The sequence below is a fragment of the Typha latifolia genome, chromosome 1 (assembly GCF_019914945.1).
Source record: "Typha latifolia isolate L0001 chromosome 1, TyphaL0001v2, whole genome shotgun sequence".
NCBI classification, from domain to species: domain Eukaryota; kingdom Viridiplantae; phylum Streptophyta; class Magnoliopsida; order Poales; family Typhaceae; genus Typha; species Typha latifolia.
In genome coordinates, this window is record NC_133086.1 from 22,790,664 (window position 1) to 22,807,320 (window position 16,657).

At 37.6% G+C, this 16,657-nt stretch overlaps 2 protein-coding genes across 12 annotated transcripts; one reads left to right on the forward strand and one right to left on the reverse strand.

The window, feature by feature from the left end:
- Nucleotides 1-1,836: 1,836 nt before the first annotated feature.
- LOC140784036 (transcription factor BIM2-like) lies at nucleotides 1,837-9,306 on the forward strand. 11 transcript variants are annotated; one of them, XM_073131267.1, is made up of 13 exons: nucleotides 1,837-2,398; nucleotides 2,485-2,571; nucleotides 2,929-3,237; nucleotides 4,061-4,139; nucleotides 4,319-4,443; nucleotides 4,598-4,718; nucleotides 5,437-5,506; nucleotides 5,591-5,686; nucleotides 6,380-6,418; nucleotides 6,549-6,622; nucleotides 6,734-7,012; nucleotides 7,550-7,688; nucleotides 8,779-9,306. In XM_073131267.1, the coding sequence occupies exons 1-13, from the start codon at nucleotides 2,386-2,388 to the stop codon at nucleotides 8,887-8,889; spliced, it is 1,542 nt and encodes a 513-aa protein (XP_072987368.1). In that variant the 5' UTR covers nucleotides 1,837-2,385; the 3' UTR covers nucleotides 8,890-9,306. The 11 variants fall into 11 exon arrangements, with proteins under 11 accessions (XP_072987368.1, XP_072987377.1, XP_072987317.1 ...); XM_073131276.1 differs by having other exon boundaries at nucleotides 4,601-4,718; XM_073131216.1 differs by having other exon boundaries at nucleotides 6,549-7,012.
- Nucleotides 9,307-12,542: 3,236 nt separating this feature from the next.
- On the reverse strand, nucleotides 12,543-13,582 carry LOC140788042 (protein TIC 20-v, chloroplastic). Its single transcript, XM_073137175.1, has one exon. The coding sequence runs from the start codon at nucleotides 13,492-13,494 to the stop codon at nucleotides 12,853-12,855; it is 642 nt and encodes a 213-aa protein (XP_072993276.1). The 5' UTR covers nucleotides 13,495-13,582; the 3' UTR covers nucleotides 12,543-12,852.
- Between the last annotated feature and the right edge of the window lie 3,075 nt (nucleotides 13,583-16,657).

Consider the following 16,657-nt stretch of genomic DNA (forward strand, 5'->3'; position numbering starts at 1 on the left):
ATTTACTAATCCCTAAACGGATTCCCTTACAGTGAGAAGAAGGGAATGTCTAAGCATCGGAACAAAACCTAAGTACCCTTAAACTCTTTTTTTAATTAGACTAAGTCTATATCTAATAGTAGTTTAATTGGCCTCTTGGTTTTTGTCTAATGGATTGGGAGCCATCCTACCTGTATTTCATGAATGTGGAGAGCCTTTTGTATGTCCTGGAATCTTAATCTCTCTCCTCTCTCTCTCTCTCTCTTGCCTTATCATGCATGCTTACTATTAAATAAGGATGTCACATCTTTAATGGGTCTCTTTCTGTACTCTTTGTGGAGATAATGACACAGGAAGGGTGAAACTATCAACTACTTTGTCATAATTAATTAATTTTCTTTTGTTTGAGTAGCTAAGACTTTAGGGTTATAGGAGTCATGTGTCTCTATGATTGTTAATAAGTATGTGGGTGTTATAAAATACACAATAGGGAGTGGAATAAACTAACAATAGAAGGTTTACCTATGGAGACTGCATGCATGTTAGAGCTCATGTGGGCGTATAAAATATATAATGCTTCGAGGTATGGAGACATGGAGGTGAAGCAAGCATGTTGGGTTTCAGATTAACTAAAGATGTGAAAATATTAATATAGTACGCATGGAAATGGTATTGCTCATTTGGAATGTGATGGGCAGCTTAGAGATGTGTGAATTTGGCAACCAAGTTGGAGTTGTAAATGAATGATATAAATGATTGGTTACTGTCAGAAATTTCAAAAGGAAAAGTCAACAATATTATTATTGTTTTGTTTGTTGTCTGCAGTATAAGAATTAATTCAAAATAATACTCTTACGGCAGTCAGATTTGAAAGTAAATTACTTAACCAATAAACTAGTAGCTTCTAAGAAATTTATAGCTTCATTACCATGATAGGTCCAAAAGATTACCTGAATCCATGAGTAATGAGTTTAAATATGACTTGTTTTGCAGTTAATCGATAGAAGACTTATATATACAGACCATATTTTCTCTTTAATTACGATCGAAAAAAAGAAGGTAAGACCAATATATTTATGCATACAGGAAAAGCCTAGGTAGCTTGATTGAATTATATTAAAATAAGCCACCGCCCCATCAACAGGATTCGCTCATTTTATTAAGCAAAACTTTGATCTCAGACACATATAAAAGAAAGAAAAGGTTGGCTCATGATTGTAAAAAAAATCTGGATCGATCCATGCTAGCTAGAAACCTAGCTAGCAGCTATGGAGTATCTTAAATTTAAACGTTTATCGTACCAACTATATATCTATACCATCAGAGTTGGTAGATGACAAAGATAAAGAAGTAATAGTAACAACAAAGGAATGAAGGATAGATCTGGATCCCAATTTTGCAAGACCAAGCTGGATTAATTCTACCTGGAGCTATCGAAGGAGGGTCGTTACGATGTGGCATTACCCGAATGGATGGATCGTGCATTTATATCTGCTGGTTTTACGATGCCTAAAGTTATTTTTTATCATGCATGCATACTTTATCAACTTATGATTTATGTCCTACCATTTTTTAATATTCTTAATTCGGTCCCTACGTTTTTTTTTTTTTTTCATTAAATAATTTATTGAGAGAAAAAAAAAGTAGCAGTGGTGGTGGTGGAAAGGAGGTGTGGGGGGGGGGAATCTCATGCACATGAGACCTCTCTCTCCACGGGATGCCCGCAATTTTCGGCCGTTCTGGGATTAGCCCGTGGGCCCCACGCCACTCCCGTTCGGCGGCCTATCACGTGACCTTTCTCCCTCCGAACTCTCCAGCCCCTTTCTTTAATTATTTTCTTGATTAACTTTTTCCCCCAATCGGGATTAGCGCTAATCATCCCTTCCCGCTCCCGAGGCACAACCGGGGTCAACTCGCCGTACCGCCGCACGGGATCCTCCATCCCACCACCTCGTGGCTCTATCTACACCGTTGGGTTAAGGGGTTAACGCATGTTAACATTAACCGCGACGCCGTCTACATGACGGCGTTTATTAGCGACGGAGGAATAGGGATTAGATACACACAAACACACACACACATACGCGCATATATATAATGGAATAAAAAGGAGGCGAACAAGCGCCGTATAAAGAAGATATATATCGGAGGAGGTCCACCGACCCATCTCCACCTCCCCCATCGCTACGCCGGAGCTCGAGAGGCAAAGAGATAGAAAGATCTCTCGTCCTCGACGCGTAATTCCGCTCCAAATTTTCGATATATATCGCTTTCTCTCGCTCTCTCCTACCTCGAGGAATCTAGGGTTTCTCCACGAGATTTTGAGGTTATCGAAGGAGGAGGTCGAGATCTCCTCAGCGGATCGAGGATTAATTCAGCTCTTGTGTGGAGGTGACGATCTCATCTATGGAGCTCCAAGGTATGCGATGTAGTAGAATTCTCCTCTCTCATGATGTTCTTTGTGGTGAATTCTACGTTTCACATGTATTTTTCGGATTATTCCAGCAGGAAAAGAAGCACCTCACGATTTCCTCTCGCTTTACACCAAGGATTCATCGATGCAACGTCCAGATCCGAGACCTCCTTCCCAAGGTACCTCTTCCGAGAACTCTTTATCTACCATTTATGGAACACGTTATCGTGAGTACATCTGGGAGTATCCGTTTTGTATTCTTTGTTTTTGAGATGGAATCATGGAAGCAGTTAGTATCAGTTGTATACTCCAGCTTCGATTTCCAAATTTAGGAAACGAAAGGGTATTGGTTTTGAGTCGTCTCAAATTTTTTTGTAATCGTGGGGAAGTGGAGTTCGTGGTTAAAAGAATCACGTGTACAGCCATCCTCCATCCATCCATCCATTAAGACATCGGTTGCGTAGAGTGGGACCGAATTGCCGTCTCTAATCCAATAGTTGCGCGCTGATCTCGATCCGTGGATCTTTTACCTGCAGGGTTTTTTCTAAAGACGCACGATTTCCTACAACCCTTGGAGGAGCGGAGCGAGATGAGGGAGGACGTGGCCAAGACGGGCCCTGCCGAGGCGGGGGAGCACGTGCTCCCGGGCGGAATCGGGACGTTCAGCATCAGCCACGTGTCCGACCCCGGCTCGAGGGCGGCGGTTAAGCCTGAGCGATTCACGTGCCCCGTCGTTCTTGGGTTCAGTGCCGGAAGCAAGCCCGAACCCGACAACGGCAACGGTGGGTTCACCCCAGCAGGCGGTGCTGCTCCCTTCGCGCTGTGGGGCGATTCCGGATATAAAGGTAAGTTTAGGGCTAGTGATGCTATTCCTCACCGGGATGGTGATGGGACTCGAGGGAGCCACGGGTTTAGGGGGAAGCCCATGTGCGTGATGGTGTATGACCTTTTTATATGACGACAAGTAGCTGACACGTGATGCAGCTATTCCTTCTATCCGAGGGAGCTTGTGAACGTTTACGTGTTTTTAATGTTGTATTACACTTTTATCCTTCTAAATTATGACGTGTAGCAGCACATCACATTCAATTTGAAAAATATGCCACATTAGAGATACCTAACACGGTAGAGGTAGTATATATATATATATATATATATATATGAAAATATTGTTGGTGTTATTAATATTTACCGTGAAAGTAGCGGAAGGTAGTAGGTGGTATGATATATAACAGCAGTTCATATTAATAGTTACAAGATACTATTTTTTTTGGGGGGGGTATATTTTTCATATATACAAAAAATTCTTTGAGGTATCTGAAACTAACATATCAGATATTGACAGAGTCTAGCATTGTTAGATTTTGTTGGAAGGAGATCATAATAATGATGACACATACCCACGTGATAGACACGTGAAGACGGGAGCTTGAGAGAAAAAGAAACCTCAACATCGGAATTGAAAACCTGGCCCAAAACCAAATTGGAGTTGCCGCGTGGTTCGGTGGTTGGATCCGTCGATAGGGGGAAAGAAAAAAAATATATATGAGAGAAGGGATTTAAATAAGGACTGGGGTAGCAGGCCATTAACTTCCGCCTTCTCGGCGCTCGTTAGCGCGCGTCCTTCTTTGGTTTTCTTTAATTTGTGTACTTTTCCACTCTCCTCAGGTGCAGGGCAGTGGCCTTCGTCGTTCGCTGCCCGTGGCAGCGCCAGCGGTAGCTTGGGATCCGTCTCCTCCGCTTCCAGGTTCGTTGTTTGCTCCTCTCTCTCTCTCTCTCTCTCTCTCTCTCTCTCTCTCTCTCTCTCTCTCTCTCTCTCTCTCTCCCATCCTCCTCGTTTACTCTCTTCGTCTTCCTCTAGGTTGGGGTTTTCTGGGGAATTCTGTGAAATTAGTAAGATTATGTTTTTTTCTTTTCTCGGGGCAGGCATCAGCCGCCACCGGAGAGGAAGCGGTTCATGGAGGCCGCTTCGAGATCCAGCAAGGGATTCGACGACGACGACGACGACGACGAAGAGTTTGCTAAGAGGGAGGGCTCCTCCTCGCGTAAAGGTGCGATCTTTTCCTTTTCTCTTTTGTGTTTCTATTCTTTCTTATGAACGAGTCACGTGGACATGACTGGATGTCACTTCGTGCTAAAATTAATGCTTCCCCCCGACTTTTGTTGTTAGAGTACCAAATTGGACTGTTAATTTTCTTTCTGTAGCAGAATTGACCGTAAAAGTAGATGGGAAGGGCAGCGGCAGTGGCAATGATCAGCGGCCCAACACTCCAAGATCGAAGCATTCCGCCACGGAGCAGCGTAGAAGAAGCAAAATTAATGACAGGCAAGAAAAAAAAACACCTTTTTTTCGGGGGAAAATACGCCTTTTTTTTTGGGAAAAAAATCTTTGCTTCTATTTTGCTCCTAGATCTGTTCCTATAGTACTTTAGATTCTTAAATCTTCTATTCTTTCACCTTGGTTGAACCTACCATATTGCAAACGTTAGACCTTAGCACGTGTATCAATCAATGTAAAACATTAAGACATGTATGCAATTAACCAGTAAGAAGACAACTTTGCCGGTAAATTTCATAGGGAAACGTAGATGTGGCTAAAGCTATTGTGAGTTATTTGGCTCTATATGGGATCGTCACTAAATGTGTATAAATAATTTTCATGGGCCAACTACTCCGTTCTTTTCAACCTTATAAATAAATTTCATTGATAAGAGGACGAATTTTCCTTGTTAGATAAGTGATGAAGAAAGAGGGAAGGTACAGGAGGAGAAATGAGATATAGAGAATAATGTGCAATTAAAATTTACAAAATATATTAAAGAAATGTGAACGTGCAAAATTAGATTATAGCTCATTTTAAATTTGCTACATATATCAGTGTCTCATCTTCACATTACCTTTTATTTATGGCTCTATGCAAGTATGCAACAAATGCTTGTCCAAATGATTTTGCAGTGTTCATTGAGAACTTTACATAAATCAAATAACCGTCTTTATTTTCTCCCCAATTGTAATTAACTTGTGCATTAAAAACCTTCATGTAGATTTCAGATTCTTAGGGAACTTATACCAAATAGTGATCAAAAAAGAGACAAAGCTTCCTTTCTTTTAGAGGTAAACTTGATTAATCTTTTTCCTTTTCAAATTCGAACAATAGTTCCAGTTTGTGCAAGCCTTTCCCTAAGACTTCTATTGCAGGTCATTGAATATGTCAGGTTTTTACAAGAGAAGGTGCAAAAGCATGAGTCATCATGCCCAGAGGGGAATCAAGATAACGCCAAATTACTGCCATGGGTAATGACTTTTAAGCTTCTGAATGTCCGCATGATTGTGCATGCAGTCTTTGTCAAATGTTAAATACTGAGTGGTATTGTCGGTGGTATTTTTTTTCCTGTTGCAAACTTGCAATCTTTTTAAGTGAAATTTCTTGTCAGTGGAATGAGACTCCTGCTTGTCTATGTTGCACCAGTCTTCGGAGAAATAATTAGGTTGAGGGATGATTTTGATACTGCATTATCATCTGCCTTGTGTCTTACTGACAAATAACTTGAAAATGGTGGAAACCAATGGAACTATATAAGGTCTTGAATATTTCTTTTTTATTTGCATTATGACCTCCTTCTCCAAGATGAAGATCTTCTTTATTTGTAAATTCTCTGAATTCAGAGATGCTTGAAACATTCTACAAGCAAATGGTTATAACATGAACTTCTAGAATATTGTTTCTTATCTTAAAATGGCTTTATTTATGGGAGAACTGATTTTTTTTTTAATCTGTGCTATGTGTACAGTATAAAATATTCTTCCAGTTGCATTAGATTTATCTTCAAGTGATGCTTTCTTTTTTTTCATGTTTCTCATATATGCATTTCCATTGATCCATAGAATACTAGGAGGATTTTGGTAGCCAAAAAAGACATTTGATATATTAGTCACATCAACAACAGAAAGAGTTTCTATTGATTTTCCCTTTGGTTCTTTTGGCAGGTAAACGTCTATTTTAGATCATTCTGGAAAAATTCACGGGTACCTGACAATTAAAGAACTTAAAACAAAATTAGATTGTTTTTCTGCATGTTTATCTTCAAGGAATTTCTTATAGTATCCTCTTTTCTTTAACAAGCTTTCTCATGTCCCTTCTTTCCTTTTGCCACAGAATAACAGCCAAATTCAGGGAGATATTATATCCTATCCTTCACAAGTCATAAAAAATGGTTCTGTCCCCACTGGGTATATGCCTTCTGGAAATTTCGATGACAATCACATACCAGTTGCACCTGCGATTGCCTCTGGTACTGAGAATCCGACAGAAACTGACCTGATGGTTGGTGTCTCTTGCAGACCAACAGAGCCTCCCACAAATTTTGCAAAGAAGGTTGTCGGTGTACCTGCTATTTTGCAGCCAAACTTATATACTTCTGTTGGAAGGGGAAATAGTCTTAGTCAGCCACAACAGAGGTTTCTTTCAGATGCAGACAATGTTGCATCTCAGTCCCAAGCCCCATGGTTAAGGTTGCCCATTCCTGCCAGTTGTGCTGTTAGCAGTGGAAGGCTAAATGTACAAGACGAGCTGATAATAGATGAGGGCACAATTAATCTGTCCAGCCAATACTCCCAAGAGTACGTATTCAATGGGTCAATTACTTTTTCTCACTGATTATGCTAATGTTGTTTTGAGCTTGTTTCTTTTAGTATTTTCTTGATACGTCCTTTTGTTGCTTTTAATATTTTCTTGATACATCCTTTTGTTGCTTTTAGTTTTATATTCTGCAAATTGTTGCTGAATGTTATACTTTTACTAGTTCTTAACTCCTTAAAACAATTGATAGGTTTTTCATATTTCTGTAGAGATGTAACAGTTTCTTTAATGCTCAGAAAGTTTAACCGTTAGAGTGCCTAAATATATATTTCAAAGATCCTTCGACAAGTTAGTGTGCATCAACAACACTTATCTGAGTTTGATACTGATTTGAGAATGTTTTTGTATTCTTTTAGATATTCCTCTCTTATGCATTTTGTTGTTATGACTTTGACTTTGAGTTGGTTACGAAGTATAAGATTAGATTAGCAAGCAGTTTTATTTTCTTATTTTTATATATCTCAGTGCCGAAAAAGTTCAAACTAATTCAGATCCTGTTTTTTTGGGGCATGAAACAGGCTATTGACTGCTTTGTCTCAGGCGCTACAGAACTCTGGTATAGATTTATCACAAGCCAGTGTTTCTGTGCAGATCAATCTGGGTAAGCGAGCAGCTAGTAAGAGAACTGCTGCCACTGGGACAACTTCCAGTCCTGAGGTACTGAGCTTATTATTTATGCCCCACATCATTATAAACTGTTACTTCTCATAATCTCTAGAGCAGTTCTTTTTTTTTCCCCAAATATTTGAAAATGAGGAAGAGTAAAACTTATGTTGTCCCATTAAATAAAATCACCACTGTGGGGAGTTCCCAGCATGGGACCGTGTATTGTAACATTGGTATACCAGTTAAGACAACCTGAGGTGGTCTAATGTTCTGTGAAAGTAGAAGTCCGCCATCTGGGGTTAGCCATCGTCTTCTTGCTTGTTCTAATCTTGAGTTCCTCAACAAGTTCTGGAAAATTCTAATATCATTTGCCCATAACAGGGGACTCCTAGATTCTTCAGGCGTGGATGATATCTACTTAACTGAGAAAGACAATAACTTACTATCTTCATCTCTGAGACCGATATCCAAATTGAAATCTAATCATTTTATTCATCATTGTCTCTTTGATAAATTTTGCAATCTATATGGGGATCCATAATAAAACTGCTCGTAGAAAATGTTGTTATTGACTTCTTTCCTTTGGCAATGGATATTTGATTGTAACTCACCACTTGCAATTGATGACAAATATAATTTGCTAGTCCCTCTGCAATTATCCTTAGTGCTTCTTTCTAACAGAATGAACAACTTTTGCACGGTCCGGGTTAAAAATTTTCAGGGAATAGTTACACGTGTCATTTTTGAAGGTCAGCTTCCAAGTTCGTGGGAGTGGGTGTTTATGACAAAGCATTCTTGTATTAAGATTTCAATAAGTCTAATGTAAAGCTATTTCAAGTTGTAAAAAAGGGGGAAATGGTGATAATACTTGGTTTTTGAGTTATTTATGTTCAAATCTAGTTATCATGTATGGCAATCTTCTATAAAGTGTTGCCTTTGTGGATTATGTAGTATACTAGTCAAAAGCTGCTGTGCCATATTTTGGCCTCAACTGCCATAAAGGTTTATCCATCATCAAACTCTCAGAAAGTTTCAGTTGTGTTCTAGATATATATATAATTGTCCATTTTCTTTTGCATTTTATGGACGTCCTCATAAATCTTCCAGATCTTACTTTTAAATGAATATTTGTCCTTTGTAGAATCTCGAAGATCCTATATCTACCAATCAAGTGATAGGGCAGTCGAGGGTTGGCAGCAGCTGTGAGGAATCTTTGCAAGCACCAAAAAGGCACAGAGGCGTTAACAGCTAATGCTACCTTTGCTACCTTCTTCTGACACGCATTTCTGATTCTTTCCTCTTGTTGCTGAGCACTTCAGCTGAATGTATATTCTGTTCAGCCTTGGCGGCACCGAGAAGGCACTGTTTCATATTCTTTCGATCGGCTCTCGCTTTTGTAGAAGAGGCTTCCATAACAAATTGTGAAGCCGCTTTTCTTTACAGGCTTCCATTCATATGAGAAGTTCCTCTCTATCCAAGGATCTTCTATTCTAAGGTTATCGAGTAACTTTGATTTATGCTAGTATTTGTGCTTCTTAGGTCAGTTATGCGGCCTTCACGAATATGGCATTTGTATTGTATTTATTTTCAAAATTTGGGTGTATGTAGTACATTGGTGGGCTTCCTGCGTTAATTGAGTTTAATTAGCAAATTATTAGTGCCTCAAAAATTGTGCTATTCATAGTGCCGGACCTTGTGTTGCACTTGTATTGACTAAGTTTAACTTCCTTTTCACTTTGTTATATAATAGCCTTTGGCTATGTGTCATAAATGCGTCATAAAGGTTGGCTTTTCCTACAGTATTCGAGGTTCTTTTTTCCTTCACGGTTTCTCCGTGATTATCAGATAAAGAGGTTTCAAACATGCTGGTTATCTACTCTTATATTTTACACATAAAAACCAGCAGAAACCCACTAAATTTATTATAAACTTCTCTCTTCCAGATCTAAACCCATCACTTTGCTTCCTTACTGGTTTCTTCTCTCATTGTGTATGCTCCTTCCAAATTTTATGTCCGATAAAAATGTCAGTGGTGGTCATTGTTGCTGCATTAAACCATACCTACTTGCTTAACATATATTCATTCAACTTAAAAGTGCAGAGGAAACAACAACAACAACAACAACAACAACAACAACAACAACAAGCTGTTAATCCCTGTGCCGGCATCAATCGCAAAATTACAGCAACATCCATGACTTATTCTACTCAGAAATTTTGTACTTAAATCTCCTAACTCTGGATAACTACATCCGGATTTATTCCTGAACGAATAGTTCAGGAAATTCAGTACGCTCTGCTTTCTTACTCGTTTGATGCATCATGCTTAGATGCTCCATCTTCCAAATCATCATCTGAAACAGCAATGAACTACATCCTAGAGTTCTTCCAAAATTATGCTTGCTTCCCAGTTGCTTTTAGTTGATGAACTTGACATATTCCATGGTTTGATTTCTCATGAGAAGACATTAACTTCAGCTTATCTTCAATTCGAAAGGTTGTCAAGTAGGTTACTTCAACTGTCCAAAAGCTTAACCAGCAAAATGATCCTGTATAGCAGTGCGACAATCTACTTGTATTCTTTGCTTCTAGGAATTCTTCACTTTGAAAAAACTCCAGAATATGTTGCTAGTTCAAAACAATTTTCAGTATTTTTACCTCATTACACTATTGTCAAGGTAATGGAAGAATCTACCATTCAAGAGTATTTCTTTACCTGCCTCTCTAACAATATCTCTATTGTTGCTCATATTTGCTTTCACCAAAGAGTTATTTGGTTGAAAACTTTTCTAGATATAATATATAATAAAAAAAAATTATTTAGTTAAGTGTACCAAATCTAAGAAATAATATTTTAAAAAATTACTTAGACTCATATGCAGTTTTTTAGCATCCATTTGAGTCAAATAGATGCCAAAATACTGTACTAGTCATCCTAAGCTGACTCATATTTTGCTTCTCATTTCGATCCCAACCCCCGACTTATCTCTCTCCTCCCCTCTCATTTCATCTCATTCCATCCTCAACCCCAACTCATCTTTACTTTCCTCTCCTCTCTTCTATTTTCCTCTAATTAAATATTTGCTTACTAAATATGTCATTATAAAATATAACTAATAGTGTTTAATAAATACAACGTTATAGAATACAATCAACTAAACAAACTATTTGTTTCTCTATATACAACATATAGAGAAATATGTTTCTCTTAATATATATGTATTTCTAAATATAAAAAACAAAATGACCCAAGTGTTTATATGTCCCTCTGGTTTTTCTATAGTATACAGGACCTTGTGGCCTGGAAAAAACATAGCACCGCAGTGGAAAGCTAATCAAGGAAGAAATTTGCTACTTTACCATAAAATTTAGAAACAGCTGACCTTCTTACTTTCTCTATACAATTTGAAGTGACTAAATCCTTGTCAAGAAACTTGAGCAGCACTATAATAGTACTTTGGCTGAGTTATCTGTACAAAAAGTAGCAGCTGATGTCTGCAATTTGGTGATTTGCTGCTTGTTGTCCATTCCAACCACAATCCCTGTTTTACTTTTATGGCCTTCAGAAGTTTCCCATGTGGTCCTGAAAATTCAGACAACTTCAAGTGCAGTCTGTCATATGAAGTCATAATCAAAATGCAAGTGATTTTTGTGCTGAATTCGCCATATTGCTGCCGCCAAACACGGTGATAAAATACTTTGTCCAAAATTTTATGATTCTGGATGATGAGGAGGAAGTTGATTCACTTTCTCCAATGCTTTCTGATCTCTCACCAGAAAAAGAATGCAGAAGAAGAAAGTGGAACATCATCATTCTCTCTGATGTTTCTTCTTCACATATTCCTCTAACATTCAACAGAGAATCTCCTGACCTGACCTTTGAGAATATCAAATGGACAACTCTTCTTCCTCATATTCTTTCAGTTGCTTTTTAATTGCTTCCAATCCTTGATATATCATCTCATAGATATTTCTGCCCTTCAGTTGTATAGAAATGTTACAGATTGTATGTCATGACACTTTACCACCACTCTAATGTAGATCGATCCTTGTGAGATCAATTTACAATACTCAGAATCTGTTGTGCTTACATCTCGAACATTTCAACCAGTTGAATAGAAGATAAACCACTTTGATAGAAGTTGCCTCGATCTTCTGCTTTGCATGACGACAGCTTACAAACTTCAATTGAAACTTCACCCTATGTTCCTTCTTAGTGACTTGGATTATGTCCCAATTGAAAACGTCTACCCATAATTTGTGGAACTATGAATTCAAACATGCAAAGGGGGAAAGATGTCCACTTTACCTATACATTACATTTTGACAAACCAACAGTGTCTAAATTTTGGATATCACAATCAGAATAACTTGATATATCCACAAAAAACAAAAAGGAATGTGAGAATACATTTTTCCTCTACAAAGTACATATGGAAAACTTTTGCAACCATAAGTCCCATCGAGAGACACTATTTTGTCCAAATGTAATCTGAATAAAAGACAATCTCGTCTAGATATTTATGGACTACCGATCAGCAATTCAGAAAGAAGAATGGAATATATGCATGTCAGACTTCCACAAATAATTGATTCTCCTATATGTACTATGCAAGTTTCTTCACAAAAGAAACTCGGAACATCTAAGAAAAGTATGCATGATTGTGGACTTCATTGTGGTCTTCAATTATGGGGTGAGAGGTAGAAAAGTTTAATCGGTAAAACCTCATACTAGGTATCAAACTAATTTCCAAACAAGCACATTTATATCCATAACCAAGTCAAAATCATCATACTGAAAAAGCATGAACCACATTACTCAACTTCAAACTCCAAGGAACAATACCTACTGAAGCCATAAAATGCAGAGAAAAACGTCATAATAATCCATCCAAGACCAATAGAAACGAAAAATCTTCTCAAATAATTATATTACTATTAGTAGGGGAAACATTGCTTCCCAACATTATACAACAACAAAGTTGAATTCCTGGTACATAATCCAGGAAGCACCAATTCAATATGAAGGATCAAAACAGCCCTGACCCATATTTCAGTTCCACCCGAAACAACATTTCTTCCATGTTTTAAGGTAATTCGGAACATAAAACCCCCCACCAAGCTCCAATTTTGAACCCTATCCAAATCCCAAACTACCAACTTGTCCAACAATCCCCAACCCAAGTAAGCAGAATAAATCAAAGTTGCAGAGAACTCACATGACCTGCCTATCAGCCGCATCAGCTACAATGGGCAACCTGGGCACCTGGCCAAGGATACACGAAGTAGACCCATACATCAACGAAACAAGCAAGAACAAGAAGACCGTGCTATCTAAACTTTGCAAGGCATCCAACCCAATCCCCCCTTTGGGATTAAAGGTACGCTCGATCAAATCGGGGAATATAAGGAGCACGTCGAGGACGATGGCCTGCATGGTGTTGAAGCGGACATAGCGGCTAAACCGAGATGGGTTTCTCACAACGGCGAAGTAGAGGGTGAGGAAGAGGAGAAATGGGTTGAGTGGAGAAGACCTGAAGAGGCGAATGGCGGGGAAAAGGGGTTGGAGGACGAGCTGGAAGACGGGGAACTGGGTGAGGATGTAACGGCCGTATTGGACGCCGTCGAGGAAGGGGTAGAGGTAGCAAGCAGCGGAGAGGATTCGGTCGGGTGGGTCGGCGGGGGATTCGTCGTTCTTGGCGTGGAGTAGGAAAGAGGAGGAAATGGTGCGTTTTGGCCTTTGGATTTGAATCGTGGAGGAGAGAAGAGGAGGACGAAGGAGGAGAGGGAGGTGGGTTTTGGAAGAAAAAGAGAGAGGGGGAGAGAGAAGGGAAACGGCGAGGAGAGAAGAAGCCATGGATTTCTTCTTCTTCCTCCTCCTGCTCTCCTTCTCTGATTAGTTCTTAAATGTAATTTTCTTCTTTTGAGAGGCAGTGTAAGGATAAAAAGGATGAGGCGGAGGAGGATACGGAGGGATGTGATCATAGACATTACTACGTTACTCGTGATTTGTAAAATGTTATGATCTCATTAATTGTTTTCTTATATATATATATATTAATTTCTTTTTTTTTTAAAAAAAAAATTAGAAAAAAATAATATTTGAGATTAAAACACATGTTTCTGTTCAAATTAACTTTATTAATTAACCCTTTCTTATTTTCACGTCACCTTCGTATTGATGTTGTTGGTTTAATATTGTGTACTCAACTAGTATGAACTTGTCATACCTATAACTTTTTAATAATTCAAAAATATGTGAGCTATATTGGGAGTGTTACTAATCGAGTCTACTAAATAATAATAATTAGTAGTAGTATAGTTTACTCGAATATACAGCAGAATTAAATAATGTTAATTTTTTATTAGACTCTGCTTAACAATGTAGGTCACTGTGCACCTGAATGTTATTGGGCTGGGCCTCCTATTAAAAAAAGGAGACTACTATGCCTTGGCTTCAAGTTGGGCCTGAATCAATTGAGCCCATATTGATCATTTGGGCTATATGGGTCATTTATATAATCCTCCTCCTCCTCTCTCTCTCTCTCTCTCTCCGATCCTTTTCTTGGTCATTAAACCAATAGAAAAAAAGAGATCAATATTTCACGATAAGATATATAATGTAACATATAAAAATTAAAAAAAAAAACTAGTTTATAATTCCAACTAATTAATTGAGAAACTTAAGGTATTAATTACGATCCCAAAGAGCATTGGAGATTGGAGATTTATGAGTTAATTATATACATATTTCTTTTTATTGCCGGCCCACGGTATGGAGGGCGATAGAGTAATGAATTCGCTCTCTCTTTATCTTTCCTTAGAACTCACTTTTCTCATCATCCTAAGCCAAAAGCATATGGAATATTTTAATTCCTAAACAAGTAGCCGACTACTATTAAAAATTAATACCTTTTTAATTCCCTCGTCCACCGCGTTAGTGGTATTAAACATGTCGATGTCGTATAAAACTATACTTGTAGTTGGGAAAGCGTAGAATTATTCATAGAAAACCCCAACCTTAAGACTCTTTAGATACTTTGATATTCGAGCAATCATTAAATAGTTTAAAGTTAAATAACAACTACATCCTTTCTCTATCTCCTACGTGATGTAATGCTTATTGCTTTTGAAAGATTAAATGTTAGATTATTTAACGGTAAAAAAATATTTGATGTGAACTATATATATATATATATATATTTTAAGTTTAGAGAGTAAATATAGGTTAAAAAAAGAAGTTAAGAATCTAAGTAGAGGAATTATCCCATAAAATTATTAATCTTTATATTATATTATATAGGGAAATTTGCATATAACACCGTATTTTTTTAATGAAATTCTAGTTTTATACTCTACATTTTTATTATTTATAAATTGAACCTAACTAAACTAAAAAAATTATAAAAATACTCCCAACTAAGTTATACAAAGAACATTCTAGTCATTTTAAAAATAAAAGTATTTTAGTTATTTTAAAAATAAAATGTATATACTTAATGGAATACTATGACGTGTTAGTTTAAGTCTGAGTATTTTTTTTATACATATTCACTAAAATTAGAGGGCTCAATTTATAAATAGTAAATATATGGGGCGTTATATATAAAATTTTCCTATTATATAAACACTAATATTTTTTTTCTCAATAAATATCACCAACTCCCACCAGAACATCCTATGAACGCCAGCTGGCGGTCCTCTTAGATCTCAGCCCATGAGTGGCCCGGCCCACGAGGCCGTGGGGTGATAGCCACGTGTCGATCGAAATTTAATGACCTCATTAAAACGCCATCACGGCCACAAAATGAGATGGCCCACGACGATCTTAGATCTCGGCCGTCCAATGGCCATGTAGGCTGTAGCAGTACGATAGGTCCACAAGAGGAGGAAAATTATATGATGCCTTACTCGGTGCTATGTGCATTAAAAGCTTATCCTACACTTAAAAAAAAGTAGTTGGTGGAATGGAAACTATACAATGGACTACTCGGCAATTTCAACGCCGACTTATACACATGTTCATATTAGAGTTCGCCTTTTCCCCACCACTATGCCAAGTGGCAAGTGGTAGTTACTATGTATGCATAGCCTTAAATATTGTAGCATGATTTTGTCATCATGACGACCTTAGGTTGTAATGGCTCTCTCTCTCTCTCTCTCTCTCTCTCTCATACATGTATATATATGTAAATTGTAGTATATACTAGATAGGCATATTATGGAGATAGTTTGGTTATTTGATTATATTAGACGTCAATGTTGAATTATAAAAGAAATTAAATGCTTGAGTTTAGAATATGGTAAGCTGAGTTGGCGAAATGACATGCAGCTAAATACAATGCCCAAATAATGCTTTACATCATCTGGGTCACAGTCATTGTTAGATAGATTTGATTGAGTAGTAAAGAGTAGTCATCTATACACACGCATATGAGTATGACAACTGGGTTAGCTGCACCTAATATATGTACTAGGTATATTTAATGCATGATAATTTGAGAAAAAGTTACATTATAAGCAAGAGATTCTAACATCACAACATGGAATACACATGATCGAAGTAGAGCTTTTTCTTTTCTTTCTTTTTTCTTTTGTGATAATAAAGGTAATTATAATTGCAGCAGAGGGTTTTTTTTTTTTTGGGTACAGGAGAGAAGAGGAGGATGAGTTGGCCGAGAGGATTAGCCTCGTGGCTTTCTCTTTTCTTTTGATACGAATATCTTGTGTATAAAGGATGTTCTTTCTTCAATAATTCAGCACAACGAATATTTTCATAGGATAATGCATAAGACCTAATAATATAATGATGGAGTTATGCACTCATGATTCATTCAAGAAGTAGGAAGCAAGTCATCATGAGCATTCCAATAGGGTCAACAAAGAGACCACCAAAAACTTCCATAGAGAATAAATTTGTAATGCAAGTAATCATAATTATATCAGGAAATGAATTATAAACAAATTAGGAGTAGCAGTAGTAGAAAGAAATGCAAAGATTTAGGGACTTTGAATGATCA